We start from the raw sequence: 20,245 nt of genomic DNA, 5'->3' as shown, positions 1-20,245 counted from the left end.
CATTGGTTATTTAATAAACCTGCTCACCTATTTATTAAACTTGTGATTACCAGGCTTCCCTGGTAGCTCAGTCGGTAAAGAATCTGCCTGCAGTGCAGGAGACCTGCGTTCGATTCCTGATCTGGACGATCCCCTGGAGATGGAAATGGCAACCCACTCCCGCATTCTTGCCTGGTAAATCCTGTGGACAGAGGAGCCTGGTGGCTACAGTCCATGGGGTTGCAAGAGTCGGACACGACCGAGTGACTAAACCACCACCACCTCTTCCTTGTTTTACTTTGTGTCTAACCTTCTTCCGCTCATCACACAGTCCTTTTGTGTCCAGAGACATTCATATTCTCCATGTGCCATCCATGTGCTCCACTGCCAGCACTGTATTTCAGCTTACCATTCCTGTATTTTCTTAATATAGCAGTCTCCCAGAACCATGATCTTGAGTTTTAGAAACCAAAGGGCCTTTGGGATTAATCCTTAGACAAATTGAAATCCAAAGAAATCAGTGTTTCCCTAAGGTAGGGCTTCTTAGCTTTGGGATCTTGAGAAACTTAGGGCTTCTGGGGGTATATAGAAAACTCCTGAATTATATTCAGTCTGGAGAGAACATTTATACTTTTCTTGGAGAGGTCTGTGACTCCCCGAAAGGAATGTGTATACATAGGTGTGTTCTTGTTCAAAGCTGTCCGGCAGTTGGCTGAGGCAAGTGGAGAGGAAGCTAACAAATAGTGCCAGTTCTTCCTACTGCTTGATTCATACAAGAGTATAAATCAAGTATACTTGTTTTCTCCCTTCCTTCTACACAGGGATAGTTGGTGCTACTACATAAATAAAGAGCATTGCCTGTTTTGTGCCCAGTTAAGTGACTTACCCTCACACACAGCATGCTTTTAAGCTAGTACTCAGAGTGACGAACTTTGGATTTCTGGTCAGAAAATGTATACCCTTTCTCTTTTGTAGCGATGAAGAAGAAAAGGACTTCTTTTTTTAAAAGTTACAAACCTTCTGATGATGAAAAGCAAAAACTCTTCCCAGTAACACAGTGGGGAAATACTGCTAGGAGTGGAACAGAATTATCCTGTTTTTATGTCTTTGTTCTTGCTTCAGTGACATTTCAATGACTTGTCTCTTCTAAAGATCGGTTGCTATTAATATCCACATAGCAAAACAAATAAGTGGAGCTGCAGTGATGCGCTTCTGGGTTTGAGAGTTTCTGAAAATACATAAAATAACCATTATGATCAATAAATGCTATCATTGCTTCATTTTGTCTTAATAATATAGCATCTAAAGCATGATGTTAAAAGCCGTAGTTTTAGTAATTGTTTTAGTCTTTCTCTTTCTGACTTTGTTTTAAATTTTTATTGAAGTACAGCGTGTGTTAGCCACTCAGTTGTGTCTGACTCTTTGCGACCCATGGACTGCAGCCCACCAGGCTCCTCTGTCCATGGAATTCTCTAGGCAAGGATATTGGATTGGGTAGCCATTCCCTTCTCCAGAGGATCTTCCTGACCCAGGGATCAATCCTGGGTCTCCAGCATTGCAGGCAGATTCTTATTGTCTGAGCCTCCAGGGAAGCACTTATTGAAGTATACTTGATTTTATATACATATGGGCTTCCCAGGTGGCTCAGTGGTAAAGAATCTGCCTGCTAAACAGGAGACACAGTTTCAATCTCTGGATCAGAAAGATCCCCTAGAGAAGGAAATGACAACCCACTCCTGTATTCTTACCTGGGAAATCCCATGGACAGAGGAACCTGGTGGGCTACAGTCTGTGGGGTTACAAAAGAGTCAGACACAACTTAGTGATTAAACGATTGTATATATATATACACACACACACACACACACATATACATGTATATATATGAGTTCCCTGTGCTACACATAGTATATCCTTGTTGATTGTCTGTTTTATCTATAGTAGTATTTATATGTGAACCCCACTCCTAATTAATTCCTCCCCGACCCTTTCCCCTTTGGTAAACATGTGTTTGTTAACTGTGTTTGTGAGACTGTTTCTGTTTTGTAAATAAATTCATTTATATCATTTTTTAGATTCCACATATAAGGGATATCGTATACTATTTGTCCTTCTCTGCCCAACTTACTTCATTTAGTATGGTAATCTCTAGGTCCATCCATGCTGCAGATGGCATTATTTCATCCTTTTTATGGCTGAGTAATATTCCATTGTATATATGTACTACATCTTCTTTATCCATTCATCTATGCCTGGACTCTGAGGTGGCGTCCATGTCTTGGCTATTGTAAATAGTACCCTATGAACACTGTGTTCAGTTCAGTCCAGTTCAGTCACTCAGTCATGTCTGACTCTTTGCGACCCCATGAATCACAGCACACCAGGCCTCCCTGTCCATCACCAACTCCCAGAGCTCACTCAGACTCACGTCCATCAAGTCAGTGATGCCATCCAGCCATCTCATCCTCTGTCGTCCCCTTCTCCTCCTGCCCCCAATCCCTCCCAGCATCAGAGTCTTTTCCAGTGAGTCAACTCTTCACATGAGGTGGCCAAAGTACTGGAGTTTCAGCTTTAGCTTCATTCCTTCCAAAAAACGCCCGGGACCGATCTCCTTTAGAATGGACTGGTTAGATCTCCTTGCAGTCCAAGGGACTCTCAAGAGTCTTCTCCAACACCACAGTTCAAAAGCATCAATTCTTCAGCTCTCAGCTTTCTTCAGTTAGATAAATGAGCTAGTGAGTTTTAATGAATTCAAATCCATTAAAAAAATGAGGTACTTCCTTCTTAAGTACTCATTATAATGAGATGCACTGACCAGTACTTTCATTTCCAAGTATTTGAAAATAAGGACTTGCCATCTCCTTTGAATAACCAAATGTTTGGTTGCAAAATAATTGGCATGCTAATTATATATCACCACCTAGTGGTTCCTTGTGGAAGCCATTGGGCTTTCCTGGTGGCTCAAACAAGAAAGAATCTGCTGGCAATGTGGGAGACCTGGGTTGGATCCCTGGGTTGCAAAGGTCCCCTGGAGAAGGGCATGGCAAGGCACTCCGGTATTCTTGCCTGGAGAATCCCCATGGACAGAGGAGCCTGGTGGGCTACAGTCCATGGGGTCACACAGAGTCGGACACGACTGAGCGACTAAGCACACAGCTAGCGGTGATGCAGGTCATGACAAAGGCGGATAAAAGAATGGCATTTTTTAATTCACTGGTTCAAACACATTTTATTTAGATGAGAACATCATTGGAGTGAATGCAATATGTATTGTTTTTAGTAACTTCCATAGAGCAGTGTTTATTTAAAAAATTGCCAGTGATTTCACTCTTTGAATAGTTCTTTCAATAATACCCTTTACAAAAATCAAAAGTGCTTTTCTATCTCTAAATTCTCTACAGTTTGAGGCATTTATATTAATACTTTATAATAAATTCTTATGAAAACTCTGGGATGTTTATTCTGTTTACTGCAACAGTTGAGTTTGTATCTAGTTAACAGATTTTATTTATTACGTTCTCAACATTACTGAGCTTCCAGTTCTGGAGTGAGAAAAAAAACAGAATTTTTCTTAATAAATGTTTTTAAATTGTTTAAAAATATTAGAGATTTGTGGGGATGAGGGGGGGTATTAAAGTAGAAAAAAACCACCCTGTGGTTATAGACCAGATAACCCTGTTGGCATTGGAGAGGGAAAAAAGTCAAGCAAGGTATTATGAGAAAATTGAAAGCAACCTCTGACCACTGTGTCCCTATTACTAATAACCACTATTCCACTGAGAGTTTTAATGCAAAAGAAATGCATGAGCCAGCATTTGCATGTTTAACCAATTTGATTGAGATGACTCCATTTGTTGAGGTATAAATATGGAAACATTTAACTTTGTCAGTAACTGCAACCAGCCAAGCTCTTTCAAACCTCTCTTTCCTATAGGGGAGTAGGTTCCCTTAAGGACGCGTTCCTAACTTCTTCTCAGTTATTGTTTCATAACTGCTAGCCCTTTTTACTCGCTAAAATTGTCTCATTCCTCTGGATGTGCCCCAGTTCACTTATCCTCATCACCTACTGATGGACAACTTGGTTGATTCTGAATTTTGGTAATTGTGAATAAAGCTGCTGTAAACAACAACAACAAAAAATCATTCTGCTTGTTAAAGTGTGTCTTCTTCATTTTTAATCCTAAGAGTTCCCCTCCCACCACAGTCTTGTGGAAGTGGTTGGGGAGGGTTCAGGAGAGGAGAGTTGTCTTCTCTTTCACAAGTACCTTCCTTTCAGAGCTAGCTCTTTCTATCTACTGATGTATAGCCTGGTGGTAGCAATTGTTAGGTTCTTGTTTTCCTGTTTGTTTTCGTTGTTTGTAGATATTGGTGGCCTCCAGAAATCAGAGGTAGGGGGCTGTGTACCCTCTCAGCTATAACCTTCATTTTACCACTGAGTAAATGAAGGCACAAGCAGTTAAGCAAACTCTACCAAATGTACAAACATTTATTAGGAAGAAGACGCACGCACACAGTCCTCTGCCCTGTTCTTGTGGCTCAGATAAAACCACATCCTCCTCTGATCCTTCTTGGATCTTACTCATCAAACAGTGGCTAGAGCCTGTACTATCTCCCAAACATCCCACCCATCTTCACCACTCACTCCACCAGTATTTCCTAACATTCTTTACTGCTCATGTTATCAGATCCTCTGGTGTAAATTTTGATAAAGTTATTTGAAGTGCCAGGTGTCTATGAATGTTGATTCCTTACTAGAATATTTCAGTTCACTCACTCACTCGTGTCCGACTCTTTGTGACCCCATGGACGGTAGCACTCCAGGCTTTCCTGTCCATCACCAATTCCCAGAGCTTACTCAAACTCATGTCCATTGAGTCAGTGTTGCCATCCAACCATCTCATGCTCTGTCATCCTCTTCTCCTCCCGCCTTCAATCTTTCCCAACATCACGGTCTTTTCCAGTGAGTCAGCTCTTTGCATCAGGTGGCCAAAATATTGGAGCTTCAGCTTCCGTGTCAGTCCTTCCAGTGAATATTCAGGACTGATTTCCTTTAGGATGGACTGGTTGGATCTCCTTGCAGTCCAAGGGACTCTCAAGTCTTCTCCCACACCACAGTTCAAATGCATCAAATTTTTTGGCGCTCAGCTTTCTTTATAAAATACTTGAGATATAACCAATCACTCTAGGGGAATGATTTTTTTATTACTTCAAATGCTTATTAAACATTTTTAGTATGTAGACTAAAGTTAGATAATATACATATGCAGGCATTATTTATACTTCACTGCTTTAAAAATAAATGTTTAAAATGGAAGGCATCATTCATTTTATAGTTGAGAAATTTAAAGTATAGAGAGCATGTTTAGTATCATAAGCTACCTGATGACAAGATCTTTTTTTTTTTTTTTTTGGTAAGACTAATGTCCTCTCATTACTCCTCTTTTCCAGAAGTCCCCGACTCTCTCCCTCCATGCTTTTTTAGTATACCAAAATCATTTTGTCAAGTTTCATCAAAACCTAATCATTTTAATAGTTAAAATGATCTCACATTGAATTTATAGGATAATTTAGGGGTAATTGAGATGTGCTTTCAAAATTTAATGTGATGAAAAATGTAAAATAGCATGGACATTTTCCCTCACTATCATATTTCCTGCCCCCCACCAAAAGAGAAAAAGAAAAAAAAAGTTCATTGTCAGAGTTCAGACGACAAGTATAGCTGCTTTTCTTAGCTCTTATCCCTCTGTGAACTCCACCTACTTTCTGGTTCCCCAAGGCTTCAGTTACCCTACTCAGCCACACACTTCCCACGATTGTGCCTGCCTCTGGAGGTTCAAGTGATGGGGAGGCTGGAAAGAGAAGTGAGGCAAAGGGCCTCCTGCCCCCTCAACACTCCTGGGACTGCAGCCTCTCCAATCTGTGTGGACAGGTCCCTCTCTCAGAATTTTGGCCCCTGTAGGCTCCAGTTGCCTTCACTTCTGCTGCCAGCATGAGATTGCTTGTGGCCTGGGGAGTGAACAGAAAAATAAAGTGTTTTACCAGTCTCTGCTGTTAAGAGTTCCCTTTCCTCTTCTTTTCTGAGACAGAACTGAAGGGCTTCTTCCAGGACTCTTTCAGCCCACTGATGCACACTTCCAGGCTTTAAGCAGCACTGAGTTCAGGCCAGGGAAATAGCAGAAGGGAAAATGTGGTAAACTCACCACTGGTTTGGCAGTACACTCTGGTCATCCCCATTCTGCTGGCTACTGTTTACTTTTCAGGGTTTTCAAATAGCTTCACACATTTTCTGAAGGTTCTGGACCTACTTGTGCTGTGAGAGGCAGGATGATATATGCTTACTCCATCTCACCTGGGACCAGAACCAAAAATAACTTTTTTGGGTGGGAAGCTGAACTGAGTCTATCAATAGGGAACTAATAAATTATAATCATTCAGTGGAATTCTATGCACCTATGATAAAGAAGATTACTCTGTGTGTGCTGATCAGGAATGATTGGCAAGATGAATTGTTAAGTAGAGTCACAAAATATTGGGGGAAATATGTTTATAAATAAGTGTATGTATTCTTATCTGTGCATAAACTAATTCTCGGAATATACAATAAATTGGTAACCAGGGTTATTTCTGAAAGGAAGGACTAGATGCTGGGAGACCGAGGAAGCGGAGCCTGACCGATCCCTTTGTGCTGTCTGTATGTGTAACTGATAGTGGTGGGTCAGGCTGCTACAAACACTTCAGCCAGGCCAGATGACACATTTCAGAAGTAAACCAGGAAAGGCGATAACTGGGGTGCAGCAGGCATTTCATTTTATGGAAACGGATGGTCCTTTGAGTGTTGACTTTTGTCATTTCCTCAAACTGAATGTTATAATAGCCAGTAGTTCTTGGCTTCTCAGATGTCAATTGCTGGTCTCCGGGTATACTGCCATGAGGGGCTAGGGAAACTGTAGGTGGTCCCAGCCATAATCATGTGTTCCTTCATTCTCTGAATTCTTGTTTGTCACTTCCCTTGTGAACTGAAGAAAAGAAGTGTAGTTGATGGTTAATCACTGACCCCTGATTACCCATTTATGGTCTGGCCCAGCCTACTTAATATTTAGAGTATACAATATAATTTATATGCAAATATAATTAAATATATTTTATGTAAATATATTTAAATATTATATTTTCTATATTTAGTATAAATAATAATCCCACATATGTGTATATATATATAACTCTCTCTATATATTTGTGTGTGTGTGTTTTAATTGTGCCATTTTTAAGTAACTATCTCCATCCAGTCCCTTTCACATTATCTTAGGCATGTATTTTTATTCCCAGGCTAATTCACTTAAATAAGATTGATCCCCATGCTCCAAGTGAAATGCTCTATGGACGAATGGGCTACATCAGTGCTCTTCTGTTTGTGAATAAGAACTTTGGAGAGGAAAAGATTCCTCAGAGCCATATTCAGCAGGTACCACGTTTTGTGCTTTCTGGCATCTTTTTAGGATCCCACTTCCTGTCTGCCTGAACGGTTGGTTTTGTTTCCCTTGTCGGCACATCCCAGGCAGCTGGCCAGGAAGGTGTATCTTGACCTCTGAAGGTCAGGCATGATCCCAGCACCACCAGCTTCACATGGGGTGCTAACCCTAACCCTAACCCTAGCCCTAACCCTGAAGGGAGTGACTCAGGGTAAGAAGTCCAGCTGCTCCATGTGAGAGTTCAGGGGCCATTCAGAGGAAGATAAGGGCCACAGCTGACCCCTGAGGTGTAGGTGTTCCTTCTGTTCCTGAGGGAGTTTCGCTTTCCTTTGACAGGTGAATTCTTATGAGCTGTAGTAAAAAGAGTTCAAAATCTTCCAGACTCTCCCTCTTTGAGGCAGAATAATCCCATGTGCTTCTCTGAGTACAGAGTCAAACTGTGCCCATTCATGGCCATAAGGTGATGTCTAACTTGCCATGTTCCCCAGTACCTGTTAGCAAAAATCCCTTGACTCCATTCTAATTCTTTCCTTATTCTGGTTGGGTTTCTCTCTGTAGATTTGTGAAACAGTCTTAACTTCTGGAGAAGACCTAGCTAGAAAGAGAAGGTTCACAGGAAAGACTCCACTGATGTATGAATGGTACCAAGAATATTATGTGGGGGCTGCTCATGGCCTGGCAGGAATTTATTACTACCTGATGCAGGTAAGAGGTGGTGATGATGAAACTAGAATGTGGTTCCTGCTGTACTATCTAGGGTGAGAAGACAAGTGCTCCAGCTCAGGTTTTTCTGTCAACTGCCGCATCACTCTTCCGGTGATTACCTGGCCTAGATAAACAAGAGTAGTGCCTGCCAAGGGCTTCCCTGGTGCCTCAATGGTAAAGAACCTGCCTGCCAATGCCATAGACACAGGTTCGATCCCTGGTTCAGGAAGATCCCCTGGAGAAAGAAATCACAACCCACTATAGTATTCTTGTCTGGGAAATCCCATAGACAAAGGAGCCTGCCGGGCTACAGTCCATGGGGTTGCAAAGAGTCAGACACAATGCAGTGACTTAATAACAACAGCACTTGCCAAGTGTATTTGAAGTGTATTAATGTAAAAGGCACTGTGCTTTGAGATGATGTTTGATTTGTAGGTGACCACACTTGCCCACCTCATGCCACTTGTGCAGAGTAAGTGTTTGACCTGTTCTTCTATATGAAGTGCCCTCTGCTCTGCTCTTTCAGCAGATGCCTTGAATTAATACTGCTCCTCATTAGAAGATACAACCCATTGAAAGAAGTTCCAGGAGTAAGAACAAAATCAGTAGAAAACAAGGAAGGATCTGCTGCTTAAGGCGCAGTTAGAGAGCAAAACTAAGGAGCCTTTTCAATGGATTTTGTGTTATTTACCTGAAAAATAGCTGAATATGCCATGGTCCGGGGTTTCCCTGGTAGCTCAGCTGGTAAAGAATCCGCCTGCAATGTGGGAGCCCCCAGTTCTGTTCCTGGGTGGGAAGATCCCCTGGAGAAGGGATAGGCTACCCACTCCAGTATTCTTGGGCTTCCCTGGTGGCTCAGACAGTGAAGAATCTGCCTGCAATGTGGGAGACCTGGGTTGAATCCCTGGTTTGGAAGATCCCCTGGAGGAGGGCACTGCAGCCCACTCCAGTAATGCAGGAGACCCAGGTTCGATACCTGGGTCGGGAATATTCCCAGCAGAAGGAGATGACAAGCCACTCCAGTATTCTTGCCTGGGAAATCCCACGGACAGAGGGGCCTGATGGGCTACAGTCCATGGGGTCTCAAAGAGTCGGACACGATTTAGCGACTAAACTATCACCTCTACTACTTTAGATGAAAGTTGTACCTGATTTGTCTAATGCATCTCTTTGTGGTCCTTAAAGTGTGCTTAAGGTAATAAGACCTTAGGAAACTTCTCTTAGCTCACATTCTTAAGCATTGGCTTTGGAAATTTTTATATGTATCTAGATAAAAATAAATATTGAAAATAATATGTATATAAGGTTCCAGATGTAAACTGATAATCTAATTTTGGTTTGTCCTAGTAAGTGAAAAAATTGGCTGGAATCCAAAACCATTTAACGACTTCCAATTCATTTTGGTCATCTTTTCCTCTCTTTTTAAACCCATCTCTGAGCAAAGTGTCTGACAGGACTGAGTGACTAACACTTCCACTTTGAGTGTTAAAAAGGACTGTTTGTTTCAGCAAAACTAATAATTCCCATTCTTGTTTTTAGCCCAGCCTTCAAGTGAGCCATGCGAAGCTACATAATTTGGTCAAGCCCAGTGTAGACTATGTCTGCCAACTGAAATTCCCTTCAGGCAATTACCCTCCTTGTGTGGACGACAGTCGTGATCTGCTCGTCCACTGGTGCCACGGAGCTCCCGGGGTAATCTACATGCTCATTCAGGCCTATAAGGTAACATGAATTTTCTCGTTTTTAGAAATAAGTTAGCAAACAGAAGATAAAATTCTATCACCTTAATTAGTTTTCTGTATAATTCTTCAAGGATACATAGATAAACCATTTGTTGGACCTAAACTCACTTGGCTATATGAATTATAATTCATTCTCACAGTATCCTTTTATACCATAGCACACATTATTTCACAGAACAAGGAACCACTTCACTTGACAGGTAGAGTAGCCAAGATCTGTAGTCTTAGAGGCAAAGACAAGGTAAATATCCCAGGAGATCAATTAAAAATAGAAAGGATTCTCCCTGGACATTGCTGGTGGCAATATAAAATGGCACAGCTACTATAAAAAGCAGTTTGGCAGTTCATCAAAAACTTAAACACAGGATTAAACATATGCTCAAGCAATTCCACTCCTTCCGTTCAGTTCAGTTCAGTTGCTCAGCCGTGTCCGACTCTTTGCGACCCCATGAATTGCAGCATGCCAGGCCTCCCTGTCCATCACCAACTCCAGAGTTCACTCAGACTCACATCCATCGAGTCAGTGGTGCCATCCAGCCATCTCATCCTCTGTCGTCCCCTTCTCCTCCTGCCCCCAATCCCTCCCAGCATCAGAGTCTTTTCCAATGAGGCAGCTCTTCGCATGAGGTGGCCAAAGTACTGGAGTTTCAGCTTTAGCATCATTCCTTCCAAAGAAATCCCAGGGCTGATCTCCTTCAGAACGGACTGGTTGGATCTCCTTGCAGTCCAAGGGACTCTCAAGAGTCTTCTCCAACACCACAGTTCAAAAGCATCAATTCTTTGGCACTCAGCTTTCTTCACAGTCCAACTCTCAAAACCATACATGACCACTGGAAAAACCATAGCCTTGACTAGATGGATCTTTGTTGGCAAAGTAATGTCTCTGCTTTTCAACATGCTGTCTAGGTTGGTCATAACTTTTCTTCCAAGGAGTAAGCATCTTTTAATTTCATGGCTGCAGTCACCATCTGCAGTGATTTTGGAGCCCCAAAAAATAAAGTCTGACACTGTTTCCACTATTTCCCCATCTATTTCCCTTGAAGTGATGGGACCGGATGCCATGATCTTCATTTTCTGATGTTGAGCTTTAAGCCAACTTTTTCACTCTCCACTTTTCACTGTCATCAAGAGGCTTTTGAGTTCCTCTTCAGTTTCTGCCATAAGGGTGGTATCATCTGCATATCTGAGGTTATTGATATTTCTCCCGGCAGTCTTGATTCCAGCTTGTGCTTCTTCCAGCCCAGCATTTTTCATAATGTACTCTGCATATAAGTTAAATAAGCAGGGTAACAATATACAGCCTTGCTGCTACTGCTACTGCTGCTGCCAAGTCACTTCAGTCGTGTCTGACTCTGTGCGACCCCATAGACAGCACCCCACCAGGCTCCCCCGTCCCTGGGATTCTCCAGGCAAGAACACTGAAGTGGGTTGCCATTTCCTTCTCCAATGCATAAAAGTGAAAAGTGAAAGTGAAGTCGCTCAGTCGTGTCCAACTCTTAGCGATCCCATGGACTGCAGCCCACCAGGCTCCTCCATCCATGGGATTTTCCAGGCAAGAGTACTGGAGTGGGGTGCCATCCTCCTTTTCCTATTTGGAACCAGTCTGTTGTTCCATGTCCAGTTCTAACTGTTGCTTCCTGACCTGCACATAGGTTTCTCAAGAGGCAGGTCAGGTGGTCTGGTATTCCCATCTCTTTCAGAATTTTTCATAGTTTATTGTGATCCACACAGTCAAAGGCTTTGGCATAGTGAATAAAGCAGAAATAGATGTTTTTCTGGAACTCCCTTGCTTTTTTGATGATCCAGTGGATGTTGGCAATTTATTCTCTGGTTCCTCTGCCTTTTCTAAAACCAGCTTGAACATCTGGAAGTTCACGGTTCACATGTTACTGAAGCCTGGCTTGGAGAATTTTGAGCATTACTTTACAACAGAATGGGAAATATGCACAATTGCACTCATCTCACACGCTAGTAAAGTAATTCCACTCCTTGGTATATACCCAAAAGAAGTGAAAATGAGGTTTCAAACAGATATATGTACACCAGTGTTCCCTAGCAGCATTGTTCGCAGAAGCCAAAAAGCGGGAAACAATCCAACTGTCCATCGGCAGATAAATGGGTGGGCAAAATATGGTGTCTACATGCAACAGTATGATTTGTCCCTAAAAAAGAATTAACTTCTGATCCATACCACAACATGCAAGAACGTTGGAAACATGATGCCAAGTGAAACACACCAGAAACAAAAGGGCAGATTCAGTATGACTCCACTTACATGCTGTGATGGTTGATGTGAGATATGTAAAGTAGGCATATTCATAATAAGAGAGGAGTGCAAGAGTTACCAAGGCCTAGGAGGGTGAGGATGATTACTTCATGGGTACAAAGTTTCTGTTTGGGATGTTGAAAAGGTTTTGGAAATAGATAATGGTGATGGTTGTATTAATACAACATTAGTTCAGTTCAGTTCAGTCGGTTAGTCATGTCCGACTTTGCAAACCCACGGATTGCAGCACACCAGTCTTCCTTGTCCATCACCAACTTCTGGAGCCTACTCAAACTCATGTCCATTGTGTCAGTGATGCCATCCAACCATCTCATCCTCTGCCGTCCCCTTTTCCTCCTGCCTTCAGTCTTTCCCAGCATCAGGGTCTTTTTCAATGAGTTGGTTCTTGGCATCAGGGGGCCAAAAGTATTGGAGTTTCTGCTTCAGCATCAGTCCTTCCAGTGAATATTCAGGACTGATTTCCTTTAGGATGGACTGGTTGGATCTCCTTGCAGTCCAAGGCACTCTCAAGAGTCTTCTCCAACACCACAGTTCAAAAGCATCAATTCTTCAGTGCTCAGCTTTCTTTATAGTCCAACTCTCACATCCATACATGACTACTGGAAAAACCGTAGCTTTGACTAGATGGACCTTTGTTGGTAAAGTAATGTCTCTGCTTTCTAATATGCTGTCTAGGTTGGTCATAACTTTTCTTCCAAGGAGCAGGCGTCTTTTAATCTCATGGCTGCAGTCACCACCTGCAGTGATTTTGGAGCCCCCCAAAATAAAGTCTCTCGGTGCTTCCATTGCTTCCCCGTCTATTAGCAATGAAGTGATAGGACAATCACTTCATGAACTAAGATGCCATGATCTTAGTTTTCTGAATGTTGAGTTTTAAGCCAACTTTTTCACTCTCCTCTTTGACTTTAATCAAGACGCTGTTTAGTTCTTCACTTTCTGACATAAGGGTGGTGTCATCTGCATATCTGAGGTTATTGATATTTCTCCCAGCAATCTTGATTCCAGCTTGGGCTTCATCCAGCTGGGCATTTCACATGATGTACTCTGAATATAAGTTAAATAAGCAGAGTAACAATATACAGCCTTGACTTACTCCTTTCCCGATTTGGAAACAGTCTTTTGTTCCCAGTCTGTTGTTCCATGTCCAGTTCTAACTGTTGCTTCTTGACTTACATACAGATTTCTCAGGAAGCAGGTCAGGTGGTCTGGTATTCCCATCTCTTTAAGAATTTTCCAGTTTGTTGTGATTCACACAGTCAAAGGCTTTGGCATAGTCAGTAAAGCAAAAGTAGATATTTTTCTGGAACTCTCTTGCTTTTTCGATGATCCACGGGTGTTGGCAGTTTAATCTCTGGTTCCTGTGCCTTTTCTAAAACAAGCTTGAACATCTGAAAGTTTACAGTTCACGTGCTGTTGAAGCCTGGGTTGGAGAATTTTGAGCATTACTTTGCTAGCATGCGAGATGAGTGCATTTGTGAAGTAGTTTGAACACTCTTTGGCATTGTGTTTCTTTGGGATTGGAATGAAGACTCAATATGCACAATTTGCTGGCATACTGAGTGTAGCACTTTCACAGCATCATCTTTTAGGATTTGAAATCGCTCAGCTGGAATTCTATCATTTCCACTAGCTTTGTTCATAGTGATGCTTCCTAAGGCCCACTTGACTTCGCATTCCAGGATGTCTGGCTCTAGGTGAGTGATCGTACCATCATGGTTTCTGGGTCATGAAGATCTTTTTTGTATAGTTCTGTGTATTCTTGCCACCTCTTCTTAATATCTTCTGCTTCTGTTAGGTCCATACCATTTCTGTCCTTTATTGTGCTCAACTTTGCATGAAATGTTCCCTTGGTATCTCTAATTTTCTTGAAGAGATCTCCAGTCTTTCCCATTCTGTTGTTGTCCTCTATTTGTTTGCATTGATCACCAAGGAAGGCTTTCGTATCTCTCCTTGCTATTCTTTGGAACTCTGCATTCAAACAGGTATATCTTTCCTTTTCTCCTTTGCCTTTAGTTTCTCTTCTCTTCTCAGCTATTTGTAATGCCTCCTCAGACCGCCATTTTGCCTTTTTGCATTTCTTTTTCTTGGGGATGGTCTTGATCACTGCCTCCTGTACAGTGTCACAAACCTCTGTCCATAGTTCTTCAAGCACTCTGTCTATCAGTTCTAATCCCTTGAATCTATTTGTCACTTTCACTGTATAATCGTAAGGGATTTGATTTAGGTCATACCTGAATGGTCTAGTGGTTTTCCCTACTTTCTTCAATTTCAGTCTGAATTTGGCAAATAGGTGTTCATGATCTGAGCCAGGGTCAGCTCCCATTCTTGTTTTTGCTGACTGTGTAGAGCTTCTCCATCTTTGGCTACAAAGAATATAATCAATTTGATTTCAGTGTTGACCATCTGGTGATGTCCATGTGTAGAGTCTTCTCTTGTGTTGTTGGAAGAGGGTGTTGCTATGACCAGTGCATTCCCTTGGCACAACTCTGTTAGCCTTTGACCTGCTTCTTTGTATTCCACAGCCAAATTTGCCTGTTATTCCAGGTAGCTCTTGACTTCCAACTTTTGCATTCCAGACCCTATAACGAAGAGGACATTTTTGGGGGGGTTACTTCTAGACGGTCTTATAGGTATTCATAGAACTGTTCAACTTCAGCATCTTCATCATTACTGGTCAGGGCATAGACTTGGATTACCATTATATTGAATAGTTTGCCTTGGAAATGAACAGAGATCATTCTATCGTTTTTGAGATTACATACAAATACTGCATTCCGGACTCTTTGTTAACTGTGGTGGCTATTCCATTTCTTCTAAGGGATTCTTGCCTGCAGTAGTAGATATAATGGTCATCTGAGTTAAATCACCCATTCCAGTTCATTTTAGTTCATTGATTCCTAAAATGTTGATGTTCACTCTTGCCATCTCCTATTTGACCACTTCCAAATTTGCCTTGATTCACAGACCTAACATTCAAGGTTCCTATGCAATATTGCTCTTTACAGCATCGGACTTTACTTCCATCACCCTTCACATCCACAACTGGGTCTTGTGTTTGTTTTGGCTCCATCTCTTCATTCTTTCTGGAGTTATTTTTGCATTCTTCTCCAGTAGCATATCGGGCATCTACCGACCTGGGGAGTTCATCTTTCAGTGTCCTATCTTTTTGCCTTTTCATACTATTCATGGGGTTCTCAACGCAAGAATACTGAAGTGGTTTGCATTCCCTTGTCCAGTGGACCACTTTTTGTCAGAACTCTCCACTATGACCCGTCCATCTTGGGTGGCCCTACAGGCTGGCTTATAGTTTCACTGAGCTATTCAAGGCTGTGGTCCATGTGATCAGATTGGTTAGTTTACTGTGATTGTGGTTTTCATTCTATCTGTCCTTTGATAGATAAGGATAAGAGGCTTAAGGAAGCTTCCTGATGGGAGAGACTGACTGTGGGGGAAATTGGGTCTTATTCTGATGTGTGGGGCCATGTTCAGTAAATCTTTAATCCATTTTTTGTTGGTGGGCTGGGCTGTGTTCTCTGTTGCTTGACCTAAGGCCAAACTGTGGTGGAGGTTTTGAAGATAATGGTGACCTCCTTCAGAAGGTTCCATGTGGGCATTGCTGCACTCAGTGCCCCCAACCCTGCCGCAGGCCACCACCGACCCACGCCTCTGCCAGAGACTCCTGGACACTCATGGGCATGTCTGGGTCAGTTTCTTGTGGGATCACTGCTCCTTTCTCCTGGGTCCTGGTGTGCACAAGATTTTATTTGTGCCCTCCAAGAGTCTCTTTCCCCAATCCTGTGTAAGCTCTGGTAGTTCTATGGTGGGGTTACTGGCAACCTCCTCTAAGAGGGCTTATGCCATACCCAGGTCTGCTGCACCCAGAGCCCCTGCCCCTGCAGCAGGGCACTGCTGACCCATACCTCCTCAGGAGACACTCAGACACAGTTCTGGCTCAGTCTCTGTGGGTTGGGCATGCGTTTTGTGCCCTTCCCAGGTCTGGGCAGCTCAGACGACCAGGTTCTTGGTGAGTGCACTGTCCCAGGTGGGCCGTGCGTCTTAATCACCTCCCCGGTCCCGGCCACTTGGTTTCCCAGGTGTGTCACAAGAGCACCATTTCAGATGTGTGTATGTCTCCCCTGGAGACCTGATCTCAGGCTGCAACCCTCCTGGCAGGTGTCAACCATCCAGAATCTCTGGAAGACTTGGTTAGCAGCTGGGAGCCTGCTCACAGTTTGGTGGAAGATGCCATCTCTGTGGCTGAGATTGCAGGAGGCCCTTGCCTTCTGTCTCAAGCCTGCCTCTCTGCCTCTGGGCGGGCAGGGGCCAGTGTGCAGGGGGCTAGCTCTCCTTTGGTATTCCCGCAATCCTTTGTTCTGTGAGCAGGCCAGACTGTGCATTAGGTGTTAGGTTGGGCTTCCCTGGTGGCTCAGAGGTTAAAGCATCTTCCTGCAATGTGGGAGACCTGGGTTCAACCCTGGGTCAGGAAGATCCCCTGGAGAAGGAAAATGGCAACCCACTCCAGTATTCTTGCCTGGAGAATCCCAGGGACGGAGGAGCCTGGCGGGCTACAGTCGACGAGGTGGCAAAGAATCGGACACAACTGAGCGACTTCACTTTCACTTTCACTTAGAGCCTTTCACAGGGAAGTTCTTTTCCGCAGTTGCAGTTAGGCATGTTTTCTGTGGTTTGTTTGGTTTTCTCCGGGTTATGTTGCTTTCTGAGATTCCAAAACTCCCCACAGATTGTGAGAGGATTTCCTACTGTATGGAAATTTCTCCCTCACGACTCCCTCTCCAGGACGGGTCTCCATCCCCAACTCTTTTGTCTCTCTTTTTGTCTTTGATATTTTGTCCTACCTCCTTTCAAAGAGAATGGGCTGCCTTTCTGGGTGCCTGGTGTCCTCCTCCAGTGTTCAAAGTTGTTTTGTGAAAGTTGCTCAGTATTCAGATGATCTTTTGATGAATTTGTGGGGAAGAAAGTGGCCTCCCCATCCTATTCTTTCACCATCTTGAAACAACACAGGGGATATAATTAATGCCATTGAAGTGTCCACTTTAAATGATTAAAATGGTAACTTTCATACATATATTTCACCATAATTTTTAAAATGCAAGTATCACTTCTAAAAAAAGCATGTTATGACAGAGCCATAATCAAAGAAGCAAAGGTTTTTATTTGCGGGGGAAAAAATGGAAGTAAACCAAGATATTGATGTTCATTGGTACGTGTTCTACAAATTACAATTTTATAGACTCTAAATAGTCTCTGGCATCTTATGGTCTGAATAAGCTCTTAGTATGTCAGATTTTGCCTTCAGAAAGTCAAATATAATACAAAAATTTTTTAAACTGTCTTGCTCTACTTTTATACTGTAATGAGATATTAAAAATATCTACTCAGAAAATATTTCTCAGGAATTCCCTGGCAGTCCAGTGGTTGGGACTGTGTCCTATTGCAGAGGATATGGGTTCAGTCCCTGGTTGGGGAACTAAGATCCCACAAGCTACATGGCATGGGAAAAATACACACATACAGATGCACACACACACACACACATATATTTTTCACATCTTTAATCAAGAGTTAGGAGGTCACAAAAGATTGTAAAGATGTATCTCTGGTTTTCTGCAAAGTATAGTGTTTTATAATCAATTTTATAAACAGTTTCTTCTCCAGGGTATAAGAACTTCCTAATAGTGAAGAGCATCATTGTTACAGAGAAGATAGTGTTTATCCTTTGCAAAGTGACTAAGGATAATAGCAAGTTGCAAGTAAATAAGGCTACTTCACCAGTAACATTCAGTTATACAAACACAGTGGCTCCATGATAAAGAATCCACTTGCCAATACAAGAGACATGGGTTTGATCCCTGGGTCAGGAAGATAACTTGGAAAAGGAAATGGCAACCCACTCCAGCATTCTTATGTGGGAAATCCCATGGACAGAGGATCCTGGTGGGCTGCAGTCCAGGGGGTCACAGAGAGTCCAAAAAGACTTAGCAAGTAAAAAACAGCAACAACACAAACACACATGCATATAAAACTTAGATTATACGGACAAAGTCATGTCCAGTTATGTATTTTAAAACAAAAAAAATGCTAATGAATTATTGTAATTTTTCCCCACCAATATGACATATCTCTGTCTCTGAATTTTTTACCCTTTCTTAGTAAGTGACCTCCCTTTCTCTTCCTCCCTTTTCCCATCTTCTTTTCTCTCCTATCAGGAAGGAAGGTCAATAGAAGTATCTTTTATATCCCTTATAATAAACTCAGTCCCTTGATTCTGCAGGTGTTCAAAGAAGAACGGTATCTCAATGATGCCTATCAATGTGCGGACGTGATCTGGCAGTACGGCTTGCTGAAGAAGGGGTATGGGCTGTGCCACGGCACTGCAGGGAATGCCTACGCCTTCCTGTCGCTATACAAGCTCACGCAGGATGCTAAGTACCTGTACAGGGCCTGTAAGGTAGGATTCAGGACCATCAAACAGAGCACACCTTTGCCCAGGAGGTTATCGTAGTGGCTCTGGTTAATCTGATTTAATTCATTTATTTTTTTAAACCATAAGTCTATAGAACAAACACAGTTTAAGAAAAACCATTCAACTGAATTAGGTGTTTGTTTTTGTTTTTTTTTAAAGGATATAATGCTACTCAACAGTACTGGCGGGGGATGTTGTGTTTGCTGGGAGCTGTAAGGTGGTTTTGTTCCTTTCTTTGATAGCCCTGGAGACGTGACTCAGAAACTCATTAAATTCCTCCCATGCTTTGTAGTTTCTTTTTAGACCATCCATTTCTCTGGGTTAAACCCTTTCCCTGCCTTGAGAATAGTTTTTGACTTTTCAGAGTAAATCTTAGAGACAACCTCTGTCAACTTTTAGGAGTCTCTAGAAGAAATCATTTCAATAATTTAACTTGGTCTCATTTTAGTTTGCTGAATGGTGCTTAGATTATGGAGAACACGGATGCCGGACACCGGACACTCCCTTCTCCCTCTTTGAAGGTATTTTCCACACATTACTTATTTGCCTTATAATATCAGCATCCACTTCTCTCCTTAGTAATATGTTATATTTTATCAACAAATTTATTTTATAGTTATTTCTTAAACTACTTCTTTATTTCCTAATATGATAACTCAGTATTAAAAATCCATTAGCACCCAGACCACCGTGGATCCAATAGTAGTAATTATGATGACTGCTGTTTCTGGAGCCAGGCACATGCTAGTCATTTTGTAGATTGTCATCATAAATTATCTCATCAGAAATATGTATTATTATCCTCATGTCATAGATGAGATATCTGAGGCTCATGGCCTGAGGTAAGTCAGGCCATGATGAAGGAGCTCACATATGGTAGCTGATAGGGCCGGGCCTTAAACCAGTCTGGCTCCACTCTCCCTCCTGTCTTCTACTTGCATAAAGAGGCTGGGCACCTTACTAGTGATCCCCTCTAATGAGCTGCAACATATAAAAACACCTACTTCATTTAAATCATATAAATTATATCATCATGTTGTTTATCCTGTAAAATGAAGCCACTCTATAAAAAATATCATCTTTTGGTATAATAACTTTTGACTCTTTCTTTTCCTTCAGGAATGGCTGGAACAATATATTTCTTGGCTGATCTCCTAGTGCCCACAAAAGCCAGGTTCCCTGCATTTGAACTGTAAAAGGAAAGTTCCCCCTCTGTTGCACCTCTGCATGCACCTCTATTATCAAACCTTCGCTAAAGCAACAATAGAGTCAAGCTCTGTATGTAGTTTAGTTGACTGTTTTTTCAGAATATGTCTTTAGTTCAGTTCCTTTTTGTTATTGACTTTTATTTTAAAATATCCAAGGAAATCTTAAGTAACTTCAGTTTCTCTTAAAGGGAGGGTAGGTGATATGTATAGTATTTTGAGGTCATATATGTATATATTTCAGAACTTAGGGGCAATTGTATTCTTACTTAAGCTATGAATATAATCATCTGTTACTGTTCTAAAAATATTTAAAAGAAACTAAATGTAGATAAAAACATGCTTCTTATTTGATATTGCCCTCTACCTATTCT

At 42.0% G+C, this 20,245-nt stretch overlaps 1 protein-coding gene across 1 annotated transcript in view; it reads left to right on the top strand.

Annotated features, from left to right (window-relative positions):
* Positions 1–20,023, top strand: part of LANCL1 (LanC like glutathione S-transferase 1) — a 46,882-nt gene extending 26,859 nt beyond the window's left edge. The window contains exons 5-10 of the mRNA XM_052660002.1: positions 7,306–7,441; positions 8,007–8,153; positions 9,693–9,875; positions 18,475–18,651; positions 19,115–19,187; positions 19,786–20,023. Coding sequence (XP_052515962.1) covers positions 7,306–7,441; positions 8,007–8,153; positions 9,693–9,875; positions 18,475–18,651; positions 19,115–19,187; positions 19,786–19,862 — 793 coding nt within the window. The 3' untranslated portion in view covers positions 19,863–20,023. The remainder of the gene's footprint in view (positions 1–7,305; positions 7,442–8,006; positions 8,154–9,692; positions 9,876–18,474; positions 18,652–19,114; positions 19,188–19,785) is intronic.
* Positions 20,024–20,245: the final 222 nt, after the last annotated feature.

This window comes from Budorcas taxicolor, chromosome 2, assembly GCF_023091745.1.
Source record: "Budorcas taxicolor isolate Tak-1 chromosome 2, Takin1.1, whole genome shotgun sequence".
NCBI lineage: Eukaryota > Metazoa > Chordata > Mammalia > Artiodactyla > Bovidae > Budorcas > Budorcas taxicolor.
This window is presented reverse-complemented; position numbering and strand designations above follow the sequence as displayed.